Genomic DNA, 20,805 nt, shown 5'->3' with positions numbered 1-20,805 from the left:
AGAGCTCCATGAATAACTGGAAATGTACAGTAGACATTCAATGACAGAGTTTCATAAATCAGCACATTTCAGTCAGGAATAGTTTGAAGCAGGTGAAAGAGTTTACCAATGTAGAAGTTAAGAATTGTGGTTATAGGGGATTGTTAATATTATACAGGAAATTGTGTGTGTGTGTGTGTGTGTGTGTGTGTGTGTGTGTGTGTGTGTATGAACCGACAGGCATACTATATTTATACATATAAATAGTATATACAAATATATGTGTGCTAATATTTGCATGTATGTATATATATTAATTTGCATATCTAATGACACTTTCCAAATCAATCAGTTGCCTAAACATTAAAATTAAGCAACTGCTATTTTTATTCTAAAATGATAAATCAATTCTCTTATAATATTCCTTCAATTGATTTTGCTTTTGAGAATATTAGCTCAAGTAGAAACTTGATGGTTTCATGAGTGTTTAAAATAGGAGAAATTTACTTTCTCTGTAACATCAATTACAATAATTATAACTATGAAATCCTTTTCTTTTCCTACTTAAAACTTTTTTATAAATAATTCAGTCATTGTTACTGGAAGGTTGTGATACAAATATAGAACTACTGTTTTCTATTCTTTTTTATTATTATTTCCAGGCTTGTTTTATGTTATAGTAAATAAGAGTCTTGCAAATACTTTTTTCTTGAATTCAGTTCTTTGGAAAGTTTTTCTCCAAGTATTTTTTATTTCCCCAACTGTTAAGTATAAGTTTACTTTCATGAGGAAAAAATTGCCTATCATGATACAATTATACAGCATTAATAATCCATATACTTAAAGAAATGTAGTACCAGAATATATTCCCTAAAGCTTGATTTAGTGAATATGTTCAGTTTCCGTCAACCAAATTCTGTTTGAATGAGGGAATTATTTACAGGCACATTTATAACTATATCCTTTTGTGTTTCAAGATAGAATGTTGATAAAAAATTGAAATTATTATTAATCATGTAAAATATTCTCCTTGTAAATAAATTTTATGTCTTATTTTATTTTATGAGATTGTTCAAAGGTAGTGAAAAGAAATGTATTCATACAACAAACTATAGATTTATCTTTGAATAGAAAATCAGTGAACTGTTTTAAAGTAAGTCTAAGTCATCATTTATTTTGTCCATAAAGATTGCTTGGTTAAAATTCTATATGTTGTTTGACCTAGTGGAAGAGGACTAAGAATACATTTTTACTCCAGCTTCATTTATTTTTAAATGTATATTGAAAGCAATCATTGTATTATGATGTGAAACAGTGAATAGTGAAGACTGCAAACTTTGAATTTAAAAGGAACCAGAATATAATAACCATATTTAAGCATTTGAAAAAGAGGTATTTTTATCCAAAAGTTGACTTTCTTTAATATGAGTTATTTAGTTGTCTCAGAGAATTTTAATTTATGGTTCACCCTCTACAGCTTTCACAGACTATACTTTGTTTCTTTAGGGATTTCAAGGCAAGACTGGTCCTCCTGGGCCAGGAGGTGTTGTTGGACCACAGGTATGTTTGTTTTTTTCAAGCAAGACTTATTTTTATGTTTGTATTTTCACCTTACTAAGTTGTATAAAATCTAACCATATTATCAGTGTTCAAAATGATCTGTTTAAATTTCTGATCACATTTCAATTTATGAAGGTTGGATAAAAATGTAAAGTTATGGAGAATTCCCTATTTGATCAATATTCAAAATTATTTCTAATTTTAGATGACATTTAAATATATGACAGTTATCAACATCAAATAAAATTCAGCAAACTATTACTTAACTAAAGAAGTATCTTAGTTGCCTGCCTTAAGAAAATAAAATAATAAATAATGAAAAAGTATATCCAAAAATTCACAATGAATTTAACACTGATGTCTAACATTGGCACTTCTAATTCTGACACATTTTTTTTAATTCAAATTTTATATTAAATAGATCAGGCATTCAGAACTTAAAATTACAAAATGACGTTAGGCTTTTTAATTTCAGTATTAATTAGGTCTAGAAGTATAACTTCTAGACCTAATTATACTAATAATATAGTAAAAGTATAATATGAATCCCCAAATACCACATCATTAATTAATTTTAATATTTATAATGTATTGCGTGTTTCTTAAAACTTTTGTCTTCATTACAATTATTTACATCAGTGATACAGTGATAGATAAAAGTTTTTCTTTGAATATATGTAAAATATTCACAAAGACAAGTATCTTTTTGAGGATTGGTGGCAGACCACCTGAAATGCTCTTATTCATAGTATTGCATAGCTACAAATAATAATTCTTGGGAGTAGAAAATAATAGTTTTATTCTTTGCCAAAACATATTGAATGGACAGAACATTTTTAATTTATTCAACTGCAAGTGTACCTCTACTTCTAAGAAATTATACCAAAAGAGTAAGGGTGGCTGAAAAGTGTCTTAACTGTTTAATTTCTGTACCTATAATTTGGTATCAATACTTTGATAACTCATGCATTCACACACATACAAATGTAAACATCCACCATCCCCACACTCCTGGGGGAGCAATATCTGTATCTTGTTCTCAAAATTTGTGTGGTAGAAGTAAGATTAAAGAATGTTCGGACTAATTGATCATTTTATTTCAGGGAATTCCAAAACCAAGATAATTTTTTTTATGAACTGGAGGTTTAACCCAAGGGCATTCTACCTTGGAGTTATACCCTCAACCCTATTTTTTATTCTTTATTTTGAAACAGGGTCTCACTGAGTTGCAAAGGGCCTCACTAAATAGCTGAGGCTGGTCTCAAACCTGTGATCCTCCTGTCTCAACCTCCCAAGTATTGGGATTACAAGCCTGTGCCACCACTCCTAGTGCAAGGGAAATTTTTAAACTTTTACCTTCTATAAAAAAAATATAACATGCATATATATATGTGTACATTTTTGTGCTAAAGGCTTCCTTTTAACTTCCTTTTATATACTTGTATGCTTGAAATATATACATATATATATATACAAATGCATATGTAATTATAAATATATATAGAGAGAGACCAAATATATAAATGCATATTTACATATTATATATTATGTATATATCAATGTTAAAGATCTATAAATAATTAGAATTTTTTTCCAAAACTACTTTGGTTTCTCTGTTAAAACAACTTCATAATTACTTTTGTGAAAAATATAACCAGAGTATGAATTCTACTATACTTAATATCTTTGAGAAGAAACTGAATTAGTCTAACTACTATGTGGCATCTCATAGCACTTAACTATTTTAGAAACTTATACCTTTTGATAATGGATCCCTGCCAAGTACAGACATACGGAATTCTGAGACCTGAATTAACTTTTCCCTACTTTAACACACAAAAGTAGATGTTTTATAGAGCGTACATTTTTATTTAGTTTTTGTTGTTGTTGTTGTTGTTTTGGTGGTACTGGGGTTCCTGGAAGCCCTTCTACCTCCGGGCCACACTCCCAGATCTATTTTTTATTTTTGGAAACAGGGTCTCTTAAGCAAGCGCGGCTGGCTTCGAACCTGCGCGATCCTCCTGTCTCCGCCTCCAAAGCACGGGGATTACAAGCGTGTGCCACCACGCCCAGCTATTTAGTTGCCACCACGCCCGGCTATTTAGTTATTTTTTATTTTTCTCTTTAGCCAATATTCCAGCTACCTACTTTTAAGAATATCTAGCTTGTATTTTTTAAAATTTCAACTTCCTGTTTTAAATGTCACCATATTTTCATGTCAGGACAAAGAAAATGATGTAATGGGAAAAAGTTGATTCATACTTTTCTTTACATAGTTACCTAAAGCTCTACTCATTTTCTCCTCAGTGGGATAGCTCTTCAATTAGCATCATTTCATATTCTTTGCAAATGAAATTTTGGCATCTGGTTATTGGAGAAAGAATCACATTGAGAGAATATTTTTGCACAGTAAAAATTCTGTTGATTACATACTCTATTATTACATACATAAACTAATTTAAACCTAGAAATGTACTGTAAAATTTGGGGCACATGTATTCCTTATCTAAGACTATAAGGTAAAAATTAGTTGCATGTTTAGAAAGTTCATAGGAAGTTATATTCCACAAACAACTTCAGTAACACATTCTATTGTGTATCAGCTTGAGCGTCTGAAGTTTTTTCTCTTTATATATTTTCAACTTCAATCCTTCATCTTGGTTTTTATTCTTAGTGGAGATGGAGAACAACCGGCCACCATTCCCTATTTATGTTTTAGAGATTATTGTACTCTAGTACCATGAAGGGCACCACTGAGGGGACACATTAGTGACCTGGCATTTTTCACTTTGGCACTTGCTTTAATTTAAGGCTATTTGTTATATCCTGGAGGATATTTGTTATCGCCTGGAGGAACTGCTCCCACAAACTCACTGCTTTCAGTATCCCCCAGCCACATTCCTTAGGCTTTGTCAAATGAGTATAAATTAACAACAGATAGGTCTCCCAGCCCATAGAAATTCCAAGGAGAACCACTTTGGTTGTTTGGGTTTCCAGGGTCCTGGGCTTCTTATCAAACAGTGATTCATTGAGTACCTAACAATGTGGGACCAATGCCTTTTTCCTCTTAACCTGATTTGACACCTTACATAAAAAGAAAAATGGGACAAAGCTGTAGTTAAGAAACACAGTTTTCAACAATACTTGGACCAGCCTCACTCTGAAGTGATTCTGGTATTAAGCAAAAACAGTATCTTTTTAGAATTTGTGTGTTTTCTTTGTACACCCAGATATTCTAATCAAGACTATCTGCAATCTTTTTAGACTTTTTTTTTTCAGATATACTACTTTCAGTACTTTATAAGAAGTGTTTCTTAGGGTGATACGAAAAAAAATGAGAATGACAAGTATTTGTGAGAGAGTCATATTTGAATATGCATTGTATCTGCCAAAATAAAAGAGAGATCTCATGTGGTTTTGCTTATCTAACTTAGGGACCAACTGGTGAGACTGGTCCAATAGGTGAACGCGGGCATCCTGGCCCTCCTGGTCCTCCCGGTGAGCAAGGTCTTCCTGGTGCTGCAGGAAAAGAAGGTGCAAAGGTATAACCTGCTCAAGGATGTTTTCTTAGCTCAAAGCATGGATTGCCTTCTCACTACTTCTCACTAATTATTATCCACAGATTCTCTATATTTTGCCATAGTTTTAAAATTGGGAAGGCATTTAGTGTGATGATATTGTACTTACTGAATAATAAAATAAGGGAAGGTAGCTCATTTACCATAAAACTGTCAATTCATATATACCTTTAAATCTAGGCGTTGTTAGTTCATTCTAATGTATATGGCATTCCACACAAATTTCTCATCAGCAAATGCTATTCAGGTTTTAATTATAATACACTACAGGTGATTAGCTTTGGTTATGAGAGCATTTATAAAAATTACACTTTATTAATTGATATATATTTTATTCCTTAGGGTGACCCAGGTCCCCAAGGTATCTCAGGAAAAGATGGACCAGCAGGATTACGTGGTTTCCCAGGTGAAAGAGGTCTTTCTGGAGCTCAGGTATATCAACGTATAGATAAAGCATGTGAATGAAATTTCTTAGTAGCAGTGTTTTTCTTAGAGCTCAACTAGAGTCCTGAGTCATTAAGAGGACATATATAAATATATGTACTTGCTTATTATTCTATGTATGTATATGCTGAAAGTATTTGTGTCAAAAATATTTCTTGTAATCTTTCTCTTTTATCAATCATACATCTCCTATTTATGTTCAATTCATCTGACTCATTGTATTTGTTTTTTCACATTTTGCAGGGTGCACCTGGACTAAAAGGAGGAGAAGGCCCTCAGGGTCCACCGGGTCCAGTTGTAAGTTTAATGTTAATAAATAGCCATGATATTCATGCTTGCAAATTTCAGCTCTTCTTTTGTTATTCTCCTGCTGTGGTCCCACTGTGAATGAGAGAGAAAACAAACACATGTCAGTCACATAGTCTATGCCTGGCTTCTACTAATCGCATGCACTAATGAGTGCAAAAACAGAAGGATTTTAATTATTAGAAATATTACTTCTGCTTCTGTCAGGTGGCAAAAGATCTTTATCTTGCCTTTTACCTTTCTCAGTGAAATAAATAGAAATTGGGAATAATAGAAACTCATGGTCATGGAAGCCAGGAAGAAGCTAGAATCTGAATTTGTTACATTTCATTCAACTTTTTTATCTTCTCATATAAAAATTAATCTGAAAGTGTCTTCTAAGTAGAAGCATTCTGGTCTATAATCCTTCATTTCTTCTAGTTGGTTTCAGTGTCCATTTTTGGAAAGTACTCATATTTATTGTCCACAAAGTTCCATATTTATGTCCTAATACCTTAGTCTCATAGATTTCCCAAGGTGACAGTGTATAGTAAAAACTAGAGCTAGTGAATTAGCAAACTCGTAAATACCTTTCTGTTAAAATTGCTAAGCGTCCGGGCATGGTGGTACATGCTTATAATCCCCGTGCTTGGAAGGCAGAGACAGGAGGATCCTGCAGGTTTGAAGCCAGCCGCGCTGGCTAAGAGACCCTGTTTCTAAATAAAGTATAAAAATAGGTCTGGGAGTGTAGCCCGGAGGTAGAAGGGTTTCCAGGAACCCTAATACCACCCCCCAAAAAAAAATTTTTGCTAAGAAGCAGGGCGTGTTTGTGCAAGCTTGTAATCCCAGCATTTGGGGAACTGAGACCAGAGGATACTGGTTTGCGGACAGCCTCATCTACTTAGTGAGGCCCTTTGCAACTCAGTGAGACCCTGTTTCAAAATAAAAAATATGGCAAGGGGTGCAGCTTGGAGGTCGAATACCCCTGGGTTCCATCCTCAGACGCGCAAAACATAAATTAATAAAATAAATAAATACATAAATAAATAAAATTTCTAAGAAAGGTGTATCGTGGGCATAGAATTGTTACACCCCAGGGCAATGGGTATCTGGACTTGTTCATCCAGCTGTCAGTAGAGGGACAGAAGGAAGTACACAGAGGTGGAGCAAGTGTTTCTCAGATTTACATTTTGATTTTGATGTGAGCCATTGGTGTGTGCATTTTCTGTGCTGTCCCATAGTAATATCTTAATTCACTGGGAATATGTTTTCAAGCTAATATTTTAGCAGTAGAAATCTGATAATTCTTTAAGAAACATGCTGGTAAACTCTTGCTTTACGTCTCATTTTAAATTGAGCATTAAAGAAATGCAGTATTTTAAGCATATGTCTATCTAAAAGCTTATTGCTATTTCAGTCTTGAATAAAATTTTTATGCCTGAGAAAGGCAGGATTATAATTTTTTCTAACAAATTGAGTTGATGAATTATATCCTTGGTTATCAAAAATACTGTTATAACTTTGAGATTTTGAATTGAATATTGATGTGTGGAAAAGCACGATACACACTATGCTCTTGATCACACAAATGGGATTTATGTATGTATACACAGGAATTGGAAGGTCACAGGCAACTAAGCTGATTGTGACTGGATGACTTTGTTTTTTGTTTCTTATGTTTTTGTTTTCTGCAATGCATATATTAACTTTAAAAAATAAAGGTTATTTTACAAAAAAATAAAAATAGTAATCATAAGTTCAGTTTTTTATATATTAGACTTTCATCATTTACTAGAAAAGTCTTAATTTGTGATTTAAATAACTTATGAGACTTGAAAGTTGTCAGTGATATAAAAAATCTCATAAAACAGAAAACATATATTACTATGTATCATTCACATTGCTTTTTTACTCAAAGCAATATTATTGAATAAATAGAAAACAAGTAAACATTAGATTTTTACCTTAGCTTTTTTTTCTTGAGACACACATATATATATATATGTATATATATATGTATATATATATACACACATATATATATACACACACATATATACACACACATATATATACATATACATATATATACACATATATATACACATATATATACATATACATATATATACACACACACACACACACACACACAATCACACACACACACACTCTACAGAGAACTATTGAATACAAACTTTGTTGTTTTCTAGAAATTTACTTATTACTGTCTCTTCTCTGAAAGGTCACTGTAACAGTCCAAATGCCGTATTTATTGAACTTTTTCATCTTGATCATACATCATCAACCTGAATAGCTGAAAATTTCCTCAAATTCTTTTTCAAATACCATACACAGCACATTGAAGTTGTATTAGTTCCATTTTCAAAATATTTCTATAATTTATTCTTTTATCTTCATGTTTACCATCACTCTTCTAAACAAATTCATTTCATTCTCTCCTTGACTGTTGATAACTTACATCCTTGACTCCATTTTCCTACCCTTTTCAGTCAGTTTTTTTCCACTGGTTCTAGATTTTAGATTAATGTATCACTTTACACATATCATTCTTTTACTTATACCTGTCTCATGGTTTCACAAACATTTCAGAAACCAAACACTTAATCATGGCCAATGAGCCATCTTTATGATTTGATTTCAATAAACATAGTCTATTTTTTCTTAATATCTGTCCTTTAGTTTTACAAAGTCTGATATGCTGAATATCTTCTTGATCCACAAACTATCATGATATTTTCTGCTTTGAGAGAGTATGATTTAAACTTTTTCTATTTTTTTCTCTCTACTTGGTAGACTCCTACTAATCCAATGAGATAGAAATGTCTCTATAAAGTCTACTGTAGACAGTTTGTATCTTTTGCACTTATTACTAAAACTTCTCCCCTCTCAGAGTTCTGTGATATGACTTCTACTTTCAAAATTACATTTGAATACTAGTTGTCTTTCTCATTAGGCTCTGCATTATTTCCTGCATTATTTTGGTTACATTAACAGCACAGTCCCTAGCACATAGTAATCATCAAATATCTATCTATGAAAAATATCTTAAAGCCTGATCTTGGAGTAAAGTTTGTACAGCATAATTAATACTAAGAACACTTCTTCAGGTCAAATAACATTATTCTTTAAGCAAAAAATATGTAGATCTCTCAAATGTCACGTCACCATGATTAGAGTAATTAAGGACATCTGGTGAGAATTTTAAGAAAAAATATATTTCAGTGAGTATATTAGACTTTCCTTGGAATTTATAAAATTATGTACAATAGTTTTTTAAGACCTTCATAAGTTACTGGTGGCAATGTTAGCAGGAAAGGCAGTTGAATAAGACAATTCTTATTATTTGGACATAGAAACTTCAAGAATTTCAATACAGTGCAGTTCATTTAATCAGGCTTTCAGTTTCTAAAATAATCTTACTTTATGGATAAATTAATCTTTTTAAATGAATAGTCAGTAAGCCAGTGAAATATGAACCATGACTCCAAGGATAAAATTTTTAATATATTTTTATTGATCCATTATAATGATCCATCATAGTATGATTCAATTATATTTTAGGACCTAAGAATCCAGCTTTCCTAGGTTTTTGGAACAGCTAAAACCCACATATATATATATATACATACATATATATATATATATATATGTATATATATATATGATACATAATACACCTAGGAGATATAATTTTTAGTCTACTTACTGACAATCATCCAGTTAGACATAGAATGACATAATAAATTTAATATAAAATCCAATTTTATTTATTTGCTTGGCTTCAACAACTGTTTATGGACAGTTGCTGATTGATTTCCTATATATAATTAAGTACCACAGATTATACTGCTTGACTCAAAATATGATAAACCTATTTGAAAAGAAACACACAAAGTAGACTAAATAGCACTAAAAGTTGATTAGTAATTAAAATCCTACTGACATACAAACAAGAAAAGTTAGTTTTCTGAGGAGGGGTTGGGCAGAAATGTTGGCCCTTTACCTTGGCTTTATAGAGTATAGAAGATTACAAAAAAATTTAAGGACAAGAACATGTTAGTAAGTTAATTTTTTATTTAAGGAAGTATCTGGCCTTAGAAAAGTAGAACAAGCTTTGAGAAAAGGATTAAGATTTTTTGAGTCCTTAGACTCAACACCTAGAAACCGGGCACTCTGGTAGCCATTTTGTATCATGAAATGCTAAAGCAGAAATATAATATGGCATATGATTATTGAAGCTATAAATAGGAAAGTTGCAGCAATTTGAAGTTTTAGAAGTGGATTTAAGTAAATAAATAAATAAATAAACTGAACCTTAATACTTTGATTGGCTTCCTATAACACAGTACCTACTCTGAATTAATCCATGATTAAAGTTCTTTAACTGATATAATAAGGATTAAGTGTTTATTGAGTATAGATGTTTTTCAACCTTTTATTGAATACTTAGTTTATATTTTTTCTCCTAGAATATAATTTCTAAGAGGCATAGATGAGCTATATACCACTGGATTACTAAAGAAATAAACTCCTTCATTGCTCAGAATACCAATGAAGTCTCAATGGGAAACTTGTATTATGTTGAGAGAAACTATGAATCTTTAGGTTGATAAGAATTTATATCAACATAAAGCTATATTTGACAATATGGGAGGCTACTTTATACTGATCTTGATAAATATTTTCATATGAAATATCTTACTAATCATAGCTTTATAATTATTTGTAGAGCCAGGCATGGTGGCACATTTGGGAGGCTGACACTAAGGGAGAGCAGTTTGTGGACAACCTCAGCCACTTAGTAAAGCTCTTCACAACTTAGTGAGACCCTGTTTCAAAATAAAGACTAAAAAATAGGGCTGAGGGTGTACTTCGGAGGTAGACTGTCCCTGGGTTTTATCCCCAGTACTGAAAAAAAAAGTAAATTATTTAAGTCTGCATTTATATAATTATTTTATTTATTTTTTTTTAGTTTTAGTTTTTTTTGTGGTACTAGTGTTCTTGGAAACCCTTCTACCTCTGAGCTACACTCCAAGACACCTATTTTTTATATTTTTATTTGGAAACAGGGTCTCTTAAGTCAGAGAGGCTGGCTTTGAACCTGCGTGATCCTCCGGTCTTGCCTCCCAAGTGCGGGGATTACAAGTGTGCACCACCACACCCGGCTATTTTATTTTTATACATTTTATGAACAGTTAACAGTTGCTTTTTAGTTATGAATTATGTAGAATTGTTTTTGCTTTGTCTCACAAAAATCATAGTCAATATTGAAATACAATACAAAAATAATACTTTATCACTCATTTTGTAATTTTTAACATAATTTGCTATAAAGATAGTAAATATAATGAATATACTTTATATTATCTACTATGTTTTAGTCTCATAATTATTACTATATTTGTTTGTGGTGCTAGGGGTTGAACTCAGGGACATTCTACCTCTGAGCTATCCCCAGAGCCTGCCTGCCTGCCTGCCTGCCTGCCTGCCTGCCTGCCTGCTTGCTTTCTTTCTTTCTTTCTTTCTTTCTTTCTTTCTTTCTTTCTTTCTTTCTTTCTATCTTTCTTTCTTTCTTTCTTTCTTATTTTTCTGTGTGGGTCTGGGTATGAAACCCAGGGGCATTCGACCTCTGAGCTACACTCCCTGCCCTATTTTTTTATTCTCCCTCTCTCTCTTTTAATCTGTACTGGGGATGGAACTCAGGGCCGTTCTACCTCTTAGTAACACCCCCAGCCCTAATTTTTTATTCTTTATTTTATTTTATTTATTGGTGTTACTGGGGATGGAACCTTTCTACCTCTGGGCCACACTCCCATACCTATTTTATATTTTTATTTGGAAACAGGGTCTCTTAAGCCACCAAGGCTGGCTTTGAACCAGCAATATCCTCCTGTGTCGGCCTCCCAAGCGTGGGGATTACAAGCATGCGCCACCACGCATGCCTGGCTTATTCTTTATTTTTGAAACAGGGTCTCACTAAGTTGCAGAGGACCTCACTAAATAGCTGAGGCTGTCATGAACCATGATCCTCCAGACTCATCCTCCTGAATGCTGGGATTACAAGTATGCGCTTTCTTTTCTTGAGGGATTATTAGTTGTTGTGGTACTAAGGTCATACTGGCCTCGTAGAAGGAGTGTGGACAAATTCCATCTCCTTCATTTTCATGGAATAACTTGTGAAGTATTGGATTTAGTTCTTCTGAAAAGATTTTGAAGAATTCAGCCAAGAATTCATCCTTACTTGGCCTTTTCTTTGATAGAATGATTTTTTATTGTTGCTTCTATATCTTTTCTTGCTATTTTTTGGTTTAAGTTTTCTATATCTTCTTGGTTCAACTTGGGTAGGCTGTATGTGGCTAGAAAACTATCCATTTCTTCCATGTTTTCTATTTTATTGGAATATGAATTTTTAAAATAGTTTCTGATTATCCTCTGGATTTCCCCACTTTCTGTGGTGATGTCTCCTTTTTATTTTTGATTTTAATGATTTGAGTTAATTTTCTCTTTTTTTTTGCTTAGGTTGTCTAGTAGTTTTCAATCTTATTAATCTTTTGAAAGAACGAGCTTTTTGTTTTCTTGATCTTTTGTGTTTTTTTTTTATTCTTTATTTCATTAATTTTTGCTCTGATATTATGCAGGGAATTATATTACATTTATTGGATTTGCTGGTACCTGCTTTGTGGCCCAGAATATGGTCTGTTTTGGAGAGTATTTTCATGAGTAGCTGAAAAAAGCAGTTATTGGTTGAAATATTATATATATGTCTGTTATATCCATCTGGTTTATAGTGTTATTTATGTCTGAAGAGTTTTTACTCAGCTTTTGCCTGGAAAATAGATCTAGTGGTGTTAGTGGTGTGTTTAAGTCCCAAAATATTATTGTATTTGTATCTTTTTGAGACCTAATATCCTAAAAAGATTTTTTTTTACAAAAGTGGGCACACTAACATTTGAGGCATAAATGTTTTCTATAATTATATTTTTGTTGGATTGTTCCTTTGATTAATAAGACTTGACCTGCTTTGTCTTTTCTGATGTATTTTAGCTTAAAGGCTCTTTTGTCAGATATGAGCACAAGTACCCATGCTTGTTTTCGGTTTCCATTTGCATTGTATTTCTTTTTCTATCTTTTCACTTTTTTTTTTTTTTTTGTGGTACTGGGGTTCCTGGAAACCCTTCTACCTCCAGGCTACACTCCCAGACCCATTTTTATTTGGAAACAGGGTCTCTTAAGCCAGTGAGGCTGGCTTCAAACCTGTGCGATCCTCCTATCTCCACCTCCCAAGAGCGAGGATTACAAGTGTGCGCCACCACGCCCGGTGCTCTATCTTTTCACATTTAGCATATGATTATCTTTGGCTGTAAGGTGAGTTTCTTACAACTAACATAGAGTTGGATGATGATGATTTTTTTTAATTCATATTGCCAGTTTATGTCTTTTAATTGAGGAGCTAAAACTTTTGACATTCTTTGTTATTATTGAGATACAAATTTTATTTTATTTTTTTTTTAGTTCTATTTTCTCTTTGATGTAGTGTTCTTCTTTTTATAGTTGCTCATCTGGTGGAATATTTTCCTTCTCTGGTTCTGGTATTTGCTTCTTTTTTGTGTGTTTTGTTTCTTTAAATATTTTTGCTAGTCTTGGCTTGGTAGTCATTCATTTAGTTTCTGCTTGTCTTAGAAGGTTTTTATTTCTCCATCAAATTTTATAGGTACTTTGTAATCATATATCTTTTTGTTGTTATTGTACTGAGGATAGAACCCAGGGGCATTCTACCTCTGAGCTACACCCCCAGCCCTATTTTATATTCTTTATTTTTTAAAACAAGGTTTCACTGAGTTGCAAAGGGCCTCATTAAGTAGGAGCTGAGGCTGTCTTTGAACTGCAATCCTCCCATCTAAGCCTCCCAAATGTTGGGATTATGCGTGTGCCACCATGCTTGGCTTGTCATCATACATCTTCATGGGATACAAGATGATCGAGGCATATTGGGTGATGTATGCATGTATGTGTCCATCAATTTTGAACGATAATTTTGCTAGACATAGCAATCTTGTTTGAAAGAGTTTTTTTTTTTTTTTTTTTTTTTTTTTTTTAATACATCCAGGGTCTGGAATACAACATACTAGCCCTTCTGGCATTCATGATTTGGGTTGAGAAGTGTGAAGTGATTTTTATTGTGTTTGCCCTAAATGTCACCCTTTCTTTTGTTCTTGATGTTTTTAACTTTCTTTTCTTGGCCTGTATGTTAGTCATTTTGATTATTCCATGGTTTTGGGAAGTCTTTCTTTAATTTCATTTTGATAGTGTTCTGAATGTCTCATGTACATGAATGCCAAGTCTTTTTCTATGCCTGGGTAATTCTCTGAAATTAGTTCTCTCATGACATTTCTTATACCCTCATTTTGGCTTCTAGATCTTCTTCAATGCCTATTATCCATAAGTTAGGACATTTTATATTGTTCCATTTTTGTTGGCTGTTCAGGTTATATTGTATTATTTTCTCTAACATTATTGATTGTGTTTTCAGTTCTGAATGAACTGTCTTCCAAGAGTGATACTTTAATTTTCCATATGGTTTCACCTGCCAGAGATGGTTTCTATTGTGGTCTTTATTCATTTATTAACTCCTTCACTTTACTTAAAGCTGCTTTTTGGTTCTTTCTTAGGAACTCTTTCTCTATTGATATACTCTTTCATTTACTATACACTTTCTTTAAGGTCTTTTATCATTATCATTATTATTATTATTATTATTATTATTATTTGCGATACTGGGGATGGAACCCAGGGGCATTCTCTTTCCAAGCTACATTTCCAGTCCTATTTTTTATTCTTTATTTTGAAACAGGGTTTAATGAGTTGCAAAGAGCCTCACTAAGTAGCTGAGGCTGTCCTTGAAAAGCAATCCTGTCATCTCAGCCTTTCAAAACATGAGATTACAAGTGTTCAACACCATGTCACTTGCCTTTCATCATATTGAAGATTAAAATTCGGGATTCTCTTTGTGGCAATTCCCCAAAATCAGTATCCATTATCTCCCTTGTTGATTTGTGGGAGTTTATTGTTTATTTTCTGTTATTCATTTTCATATTTTCGAGGTTCTCAAGATTTTTTGTTGTTATTTATTTTTGTTTTGGCATCTTTTTCCTCCTTTTGTGTGAGTCCTGTGTCTATATGTTATTCCTTCATAATAAGGTCTAGGCTGGGGGTATATACTTGCCTCTACCAATGTGTTCCATATAATCAAACTTTTGAGTTTGTCCCCCAGAGCCTTTTTAACTACATAAAGTTCTTATTACAAGCAAACATGAATCTGATTGACTGCCTGCTGCCGTACTCTTTAGGACCAAACCCCATAGAGTCAGAGACTGATATTCTATTCAGAGCTTTCAGCCTGCTAATTGGAACAGATACCACTGATGCTCTACCGCTTGTGAGCCTGTGACACTACAAAGTGCTGAACTCTGACCTCTGTGGTCATTGGATTTAGGCTCAGCAGGACAAGCAACTGTTATTTTCTAGCTTGTGGCACAGCTTGCTGAGCTTTGATGGCCCTGGGACACCACTTCTGATCTTCTGTTTCTGATGACATGGCAAACTGTCAATTAATAGTGTGCATACATACCAGGCACACACTCTGTTGACAGAGAGTTGAGTATCCAGCCTGTACCTGTGCTCATGTGACCTGTGTTGACCCCTGACCTTCCTGCTTTCGGGTTACAAACTATGGCAGTACAGTTCTAAGCCTGGTGCTTGGATGGCTCAGTCATTTAGCCCCATGGTCACCATTGCTGCTCTGGGCAGCTGTAATCCTATGAGCCCTTATTGTCCTCTGGACTTGGTACATGTAGTGCCCAAACATGGCCAGGTGCAAGTTTATAGCTTTCTGAGTCTGCAATTCAGTAGGCTGAGGTATTTTACCCCATAGAAACCAAGGATGGCTGTATTGTGGTGATAGCTGGAGACCCTGCAAGGGCATGGCAAACTGCAGCTCTTGTTCCCTGCTGCCCAAATGTCCCTAGGAGCTGTCTGCTAATTCATGCTCTGCTGTGCTCAATGTAGCCCCCACCCTTATCTCCACAGGGATAATTTGCAAACCCACATATGCCAAAAAATTTGTTCATTGCCAGGCATGTCCCTGTGGCTGCACAGCAAGGTGTTCCACGGGGAGAATTATTACCTCACAGTCTTAATGCATGCTGTTTGGGTCCCTGTAGGCAGAGATGGGTTCAGTTTTAGTCCCAGGATCTAGTTGGGCTGTATAGATGGTTGGATCTTTGTTGAGCTTGGAGGGAAAATTTGACTGCTTTTGACGATGGTTTCTAGTCTCTAGCTTCACAAGAACCTGCTGCTTCTTTGCTGGAGGTCTCTGTGAGCCACAGTGCCAGTATGGCCTGGTCAAGGTGGTGCCACCACTGCCACTTTCCAGTCATCAGTTGCAATGCGGGGAGAGCCTTATAGTCCTCTGCTCTATCTTCTGTCTCTGATTCCACCACATTTCAGCTGTTTTTTTGTTGAGTTTAGCTGCTTTTCTTTCCATGTTAAGAGGCATTTTTCCCACTGGTTGAGTACCTAATCTCAGAGCACCTGATACACACTGTCTCCATCTATTCTGACATCTTTAATCCTCTCCTGAGACTGGCGTTGAATCTGTGTGATCCTTCTAACTCGGCTTTCTAAGTTCTGGAATCACAGGCATCCACCATGCACAGATATTCTCATTATACTTTAAATGCTGAAAGACAAAAACATTTAATTGCTTTAGTAACTGAGCAATGCATTGTGAGCTACACTGGGAAACCTTATTTTCTATGAATTTTTAGATTACTAATACATTGGGCTTAATAGTATGTCAATAAAAATTTACTGTCCTACTTTTTCTTGCTTATCTATTTTTTATTTATATTCTCTTACATTCTACATATTCCCTGTAAGCTACTAAATGTTTTTCCTTTGGGGAGATCACAAATGAAAAATATCTGAATATACTAAAGAATTTTTTTAAGCTGAAGTTATATAGATTTATAATATGGGCTTTTCTTATGGAGAGTTTATGGTTTAAAGAGGAAGACAAGATATAGACCAAATTAAAAATAAGCAGTAAATATTAAGTAGTATACTCAAAGAGATATACAAAGGTGAACACAAAGGTGAGAACAAAGATTTTTGCCTAAAAACTTATGCTGGAGTTGGAGCTATAAATAAAATTCACTTTTATTTAGGAAAGTCATTATTTCATATATGCTATATTTAGTTTTAAAGTCTTATTGCTGTTTTGTTCCTCTTAGTAAAGACCTGGTAATTCAAGATTATGGTACTGTAAAGATTTTACTAGGAGGAGTGAATGCATATTAAGAAACATTTTATAGTTCTTCCATGTAAGGCAACTAAAAATTTACCAACAGGGTGCTGTGACTTTGGGCTTTTAAAGTCTTGCAAAAATCAAATGCTTACTATGTGTGTATGATATGGTATCTGCAAACTGTTCTTAGATGCCAGTCAAGGCATGGACAGGTCTACACATCACAAATAGTTTTGTTATGAAGCAGGTGATTTGATATGCACAATACAGAAGGGAGCATGGACTGAAAAGCAAGAGAGGAAGGCAGTGTACCATTTTTCTGGATACTGAACATAAATTGGGAAAAATTTTATATGTTTGTGAACATGCCATTTATGCAAATATACCATGCAGCAAATTTTCTGCTTTACTTACCATCTCTATTTCTCTAAAACAATTAAGGAAAATGTTTTCTCTATATAATCTTTTCTTCATATTTTCTTTTTGTTATGAAACCATCTCTTTAATAACAGATTTTTTTTCTCTTTTAAAAATAAGTTTAAATCAAATGAAAGTGGTTGGTAAAAGCCTTCTGCATTTACATTTCCTTTTGGCCTGGTGGTGATGGGAATTAATATGGAGAAAGTATAGAGCAGAGCCAAATAGATGATATAGGGTAATATGCATTATTTTACATAATCCCCCTTTCTTCTGACTCCCCTTTTCGACAGCTCCCTGAAGATTCCAACTCTACCTTCCTCTCTGTGAACTGTTATATCTACCTGATGTCAACTTTTCCTTTGAAAGCTTGCATGCCCTTTTTATCATAATTCCTATTTCGTTTCATGTTTTCTATATCCCAGTCCTGAGAATCTTCTTTTTATTGTTTATTGCTTATTCTTCAAACAAGGAAAGATGCAAGATTTTAGGATACCACCTACTTTTCTCTCTTGTGTCCCTGGAAGACCTCAGTAACCTATTATTACTTTCAACCTGTTATGAGTTCTATGAAGAGCTAGTGATGGAGACCAATGACCAACAATCTTAGTATTGTAAGACTTTGATTTGATCAACGCTTATGCTAAAAGTTCTAGTCATGTTTTATATTTTGCTCAAATATTTAGCCCGTGTGATCTAGAATTTGTCATTCAAAGAGTAGAATCACATCATACAAGTTTTGCCATGAAGGTCAACTTGGCCTTGATAGTCAATGGGGATATATATGTGTTTGTTTTCTTCTTGAATAGCTCTCAATTATAAGAACTCCTTGTGTTATACTTCTATTCTTCTCCCTAGTGGCCTGCATTCTAAGTGAATGCTGATGAGATGATTTGCCTGTTTATTACCTTTTTTTGCTTTACAAAAAATGCTCCTCAGAATATCAAAGACATAGGGAGAGCAATATGTATTTTCATGTGATCAAATATTTATTTTAATAGTCTTCTGTTGTAAAGTCATAGAGAAATAGCCACTATCCCTTCTGCTCCAAAAATGCAGACTGATGCTACTGCTTCTTGTTTTATTACCTTTGTAAGGTTTAGAGAAAGACACTGCAAAATTTAGGGAGACAATTTTCAGAAGGGGATAAATCTAACATAAATGTAACAAAAAAGAAACTAAATAAGGAAGCTTAAATTCCTCTTTTTTTAAAAACCATGTTCAGTTTGCAATTGAAAACAAGAGAAAAAAATCATGTTTTCTGTGGTGTTTGATAATATAGAAATAACAGAAAACTTATATAGTCATTATAATTTGTATATTTCAATACATATTACATTACCTTCTTGTAGAAACTTGTTTGAAAATAAACCCAAATTTAAGTTTTACAACATGATGTTATTAGATAAATAGAGATAGTAAAACTCATACTCTGGAGAAGCAGATTAACATATCCATCTTCTCACATAGTTACTATTTTTGTGATAAAAGAAAGTAAAATATACTTACTTAAAAATCTCTAGTGCAATTATTTTTTCTTTTCATTTGGTTCTTTCTTTTCTTAAAATTTTTATTGGTTAATTGTAGTCATACATCTTAATGGGGTACAAAATGGTAGAGGCAAACATGACATTCATAAATATAAATGTCAACCAATGCCCGGCATGGTGGCATGCTTGTAATCCCCGCACTTAGGAGGGGGAGACAGGAGGATCGCGCAGATTCGAAGCCAGCTATGCTGGTTTAAGAGACTCTGTTTCCAAATAAAAATATAAAAATGGGTCTGGGAGTGTAGCCCAGAGGTAGAAGGGTTTCCAGGAACCTCAGTACCACAAAAAAAAAAAAAAAAAAAAAAAAGTCAACCAGTAAGCCAAACATGAGAAAGAGAAATGGGGGAGGGATGGTGTGAGAATTAATCTTCATGTGTAACTCATGTTTAGATTTCTTAAGTTGTATGCCTACTTATTTGCTCTGAAGTACTCAAAGGAGATTGAATCAACAGCTCATAAAGTTATCTTCACTCCAAACATCCAGTGGGGAATCACTTATAATAGTAAAGATGTGGAAACTTCAATTGCCACGTACTTATTGCCATTTAAATCACAAGTTAAAATAATGATATTTCTATAGATTTTTCTAGCACCTCTGCAATGTTCTTTCTAGTTAAATCATTTTTTATTTTTGTGATACTGGGGATTGAACCCAGGGGCATTCTCCCTCTGAACTATGGCCCCAACTTATTTTATTTTTTATTTTAAAATAGAGTATCAGTAAGTTGCAGAGGGCCTTATTAAGGTACTAAGGCTGACTGTGATCCTGTGATCCTCCAATCTCAGCCTCAAAAATGTGTCATGCCTGTCCAGTTAAATACTTTTGATATGTAGAATATTCATCATCATTCTTATTGCACAAGAGTTCAATAATATGTGGAAAAAGTCCTCCCCTTACTTTAACAGTACGTCCTTGGAATCACCATATCATCTCTTGGGTCTTAGTTTTCTCTTCTGTAAAATTCACATTCATAATTATTTGGGGATATTTGTCTATTTAAAAAATATATGTGCTTACGTATAGTTCTTTAACACCTTTTTCAGTAATACTTGGGCAGTCTTCAAAAAATTCAGATGTAATACCACATTAAATATCACAAAAAACAAACATGCACACGGCTTTTGCCACATTTCTTTCCACATCTCACCCCAATCCCAGCCCCTCCCTTTCCACACACATTAGTGGAATTGGTTTTAATACCTTCACATATTGCCCCAGTGTTATTTTGGCTGCTCCCTTCAGGCCTCCCTCTTTCCATCTCTTACACCGTACTCCATTCTTTTTCAGTACTTTACAGTCTCTCACCACATTATTTAAAGTTCTTTAGGGTTTCTAGTTTTCTCCCTAGCTTCCACATATAAGAGAAAACATACAACCCTTGGCCTTCTGAGAGTGGCTGATCTCACTTAGCATAATATTTTCAAGTTCCATCTATTTTCCTGAAAAAAACATAACTTGTATTTTCTTTATTGTTCAGTAGATTTCCATTGTGTGTATGTGTCACATTTTCTTTAATCTATATTTAAATCTAAACATCCATATTAGATAAAAATTATTTATTTACCTGATAATTAAAACTCTTTTGTTCTTTATGATAGCCGGTTATACAGAAATGCACAAATTGTTATCACTATAAATGCCCACCATATATGGAAAATTCAC

The 20,805-nt window shown here is 33.7% G+C and overlaps 1 protein-coding gene across 5 annotated transcripts in view; it reads left to right on the top strand.

Moving 5' to 3' along the window:
- Positions 1 to 20,805, top strand: part of COL11A1 (collagen type XI alpha 1 chain) — a gene marked incomplete at both ends in the record, with an annotated part of 228,661 nt that overhangs the window by 144,387 nt on the left and 63,469 nt on the right. For all 5 annotated transcript variants that reach the window (XM_080693166.1, XM_080693164.1, XM_080693167.1 and 2 more), the window contains 4 exons: positions 1,486 to 1,539; positions 4,974 to 5,081; positions 5,460 to 5,549; positions 5,805 to 5,858. In XM_080693166.1, the coding sequence (XP_080549292.1) occupies positions 1,486 to 1,539; positions 4,974 to 5,081; positions 5,460 to 5,549; positions 5,805 to 5,858 (306 nt within the window). The remainder of the gene's footprint in view (positions 1 to 1,485; positions 1,540 to 4,973; positions 5,082 to 5,459; positions 5,550 to 5,804; positions 5,859 to 20,805) is intronic.

The sequence above is a fragment of the Muscardinus avellanarius genome (genome assembly GCF_963383645.1).
Source record: "Muscardinus avellanarius genome assembly, chromosome: 3".
NCBI lineage: Eukaryota > Metazoa > Chordata > Mammalia > Rodentia > Gliridae > Muscardinus > Muscardinus avellanarius.
Note: the sequence above shows the minus strand (reverse complement) of the source record. Positions and strands in the feature narration are given on the sequence as shown.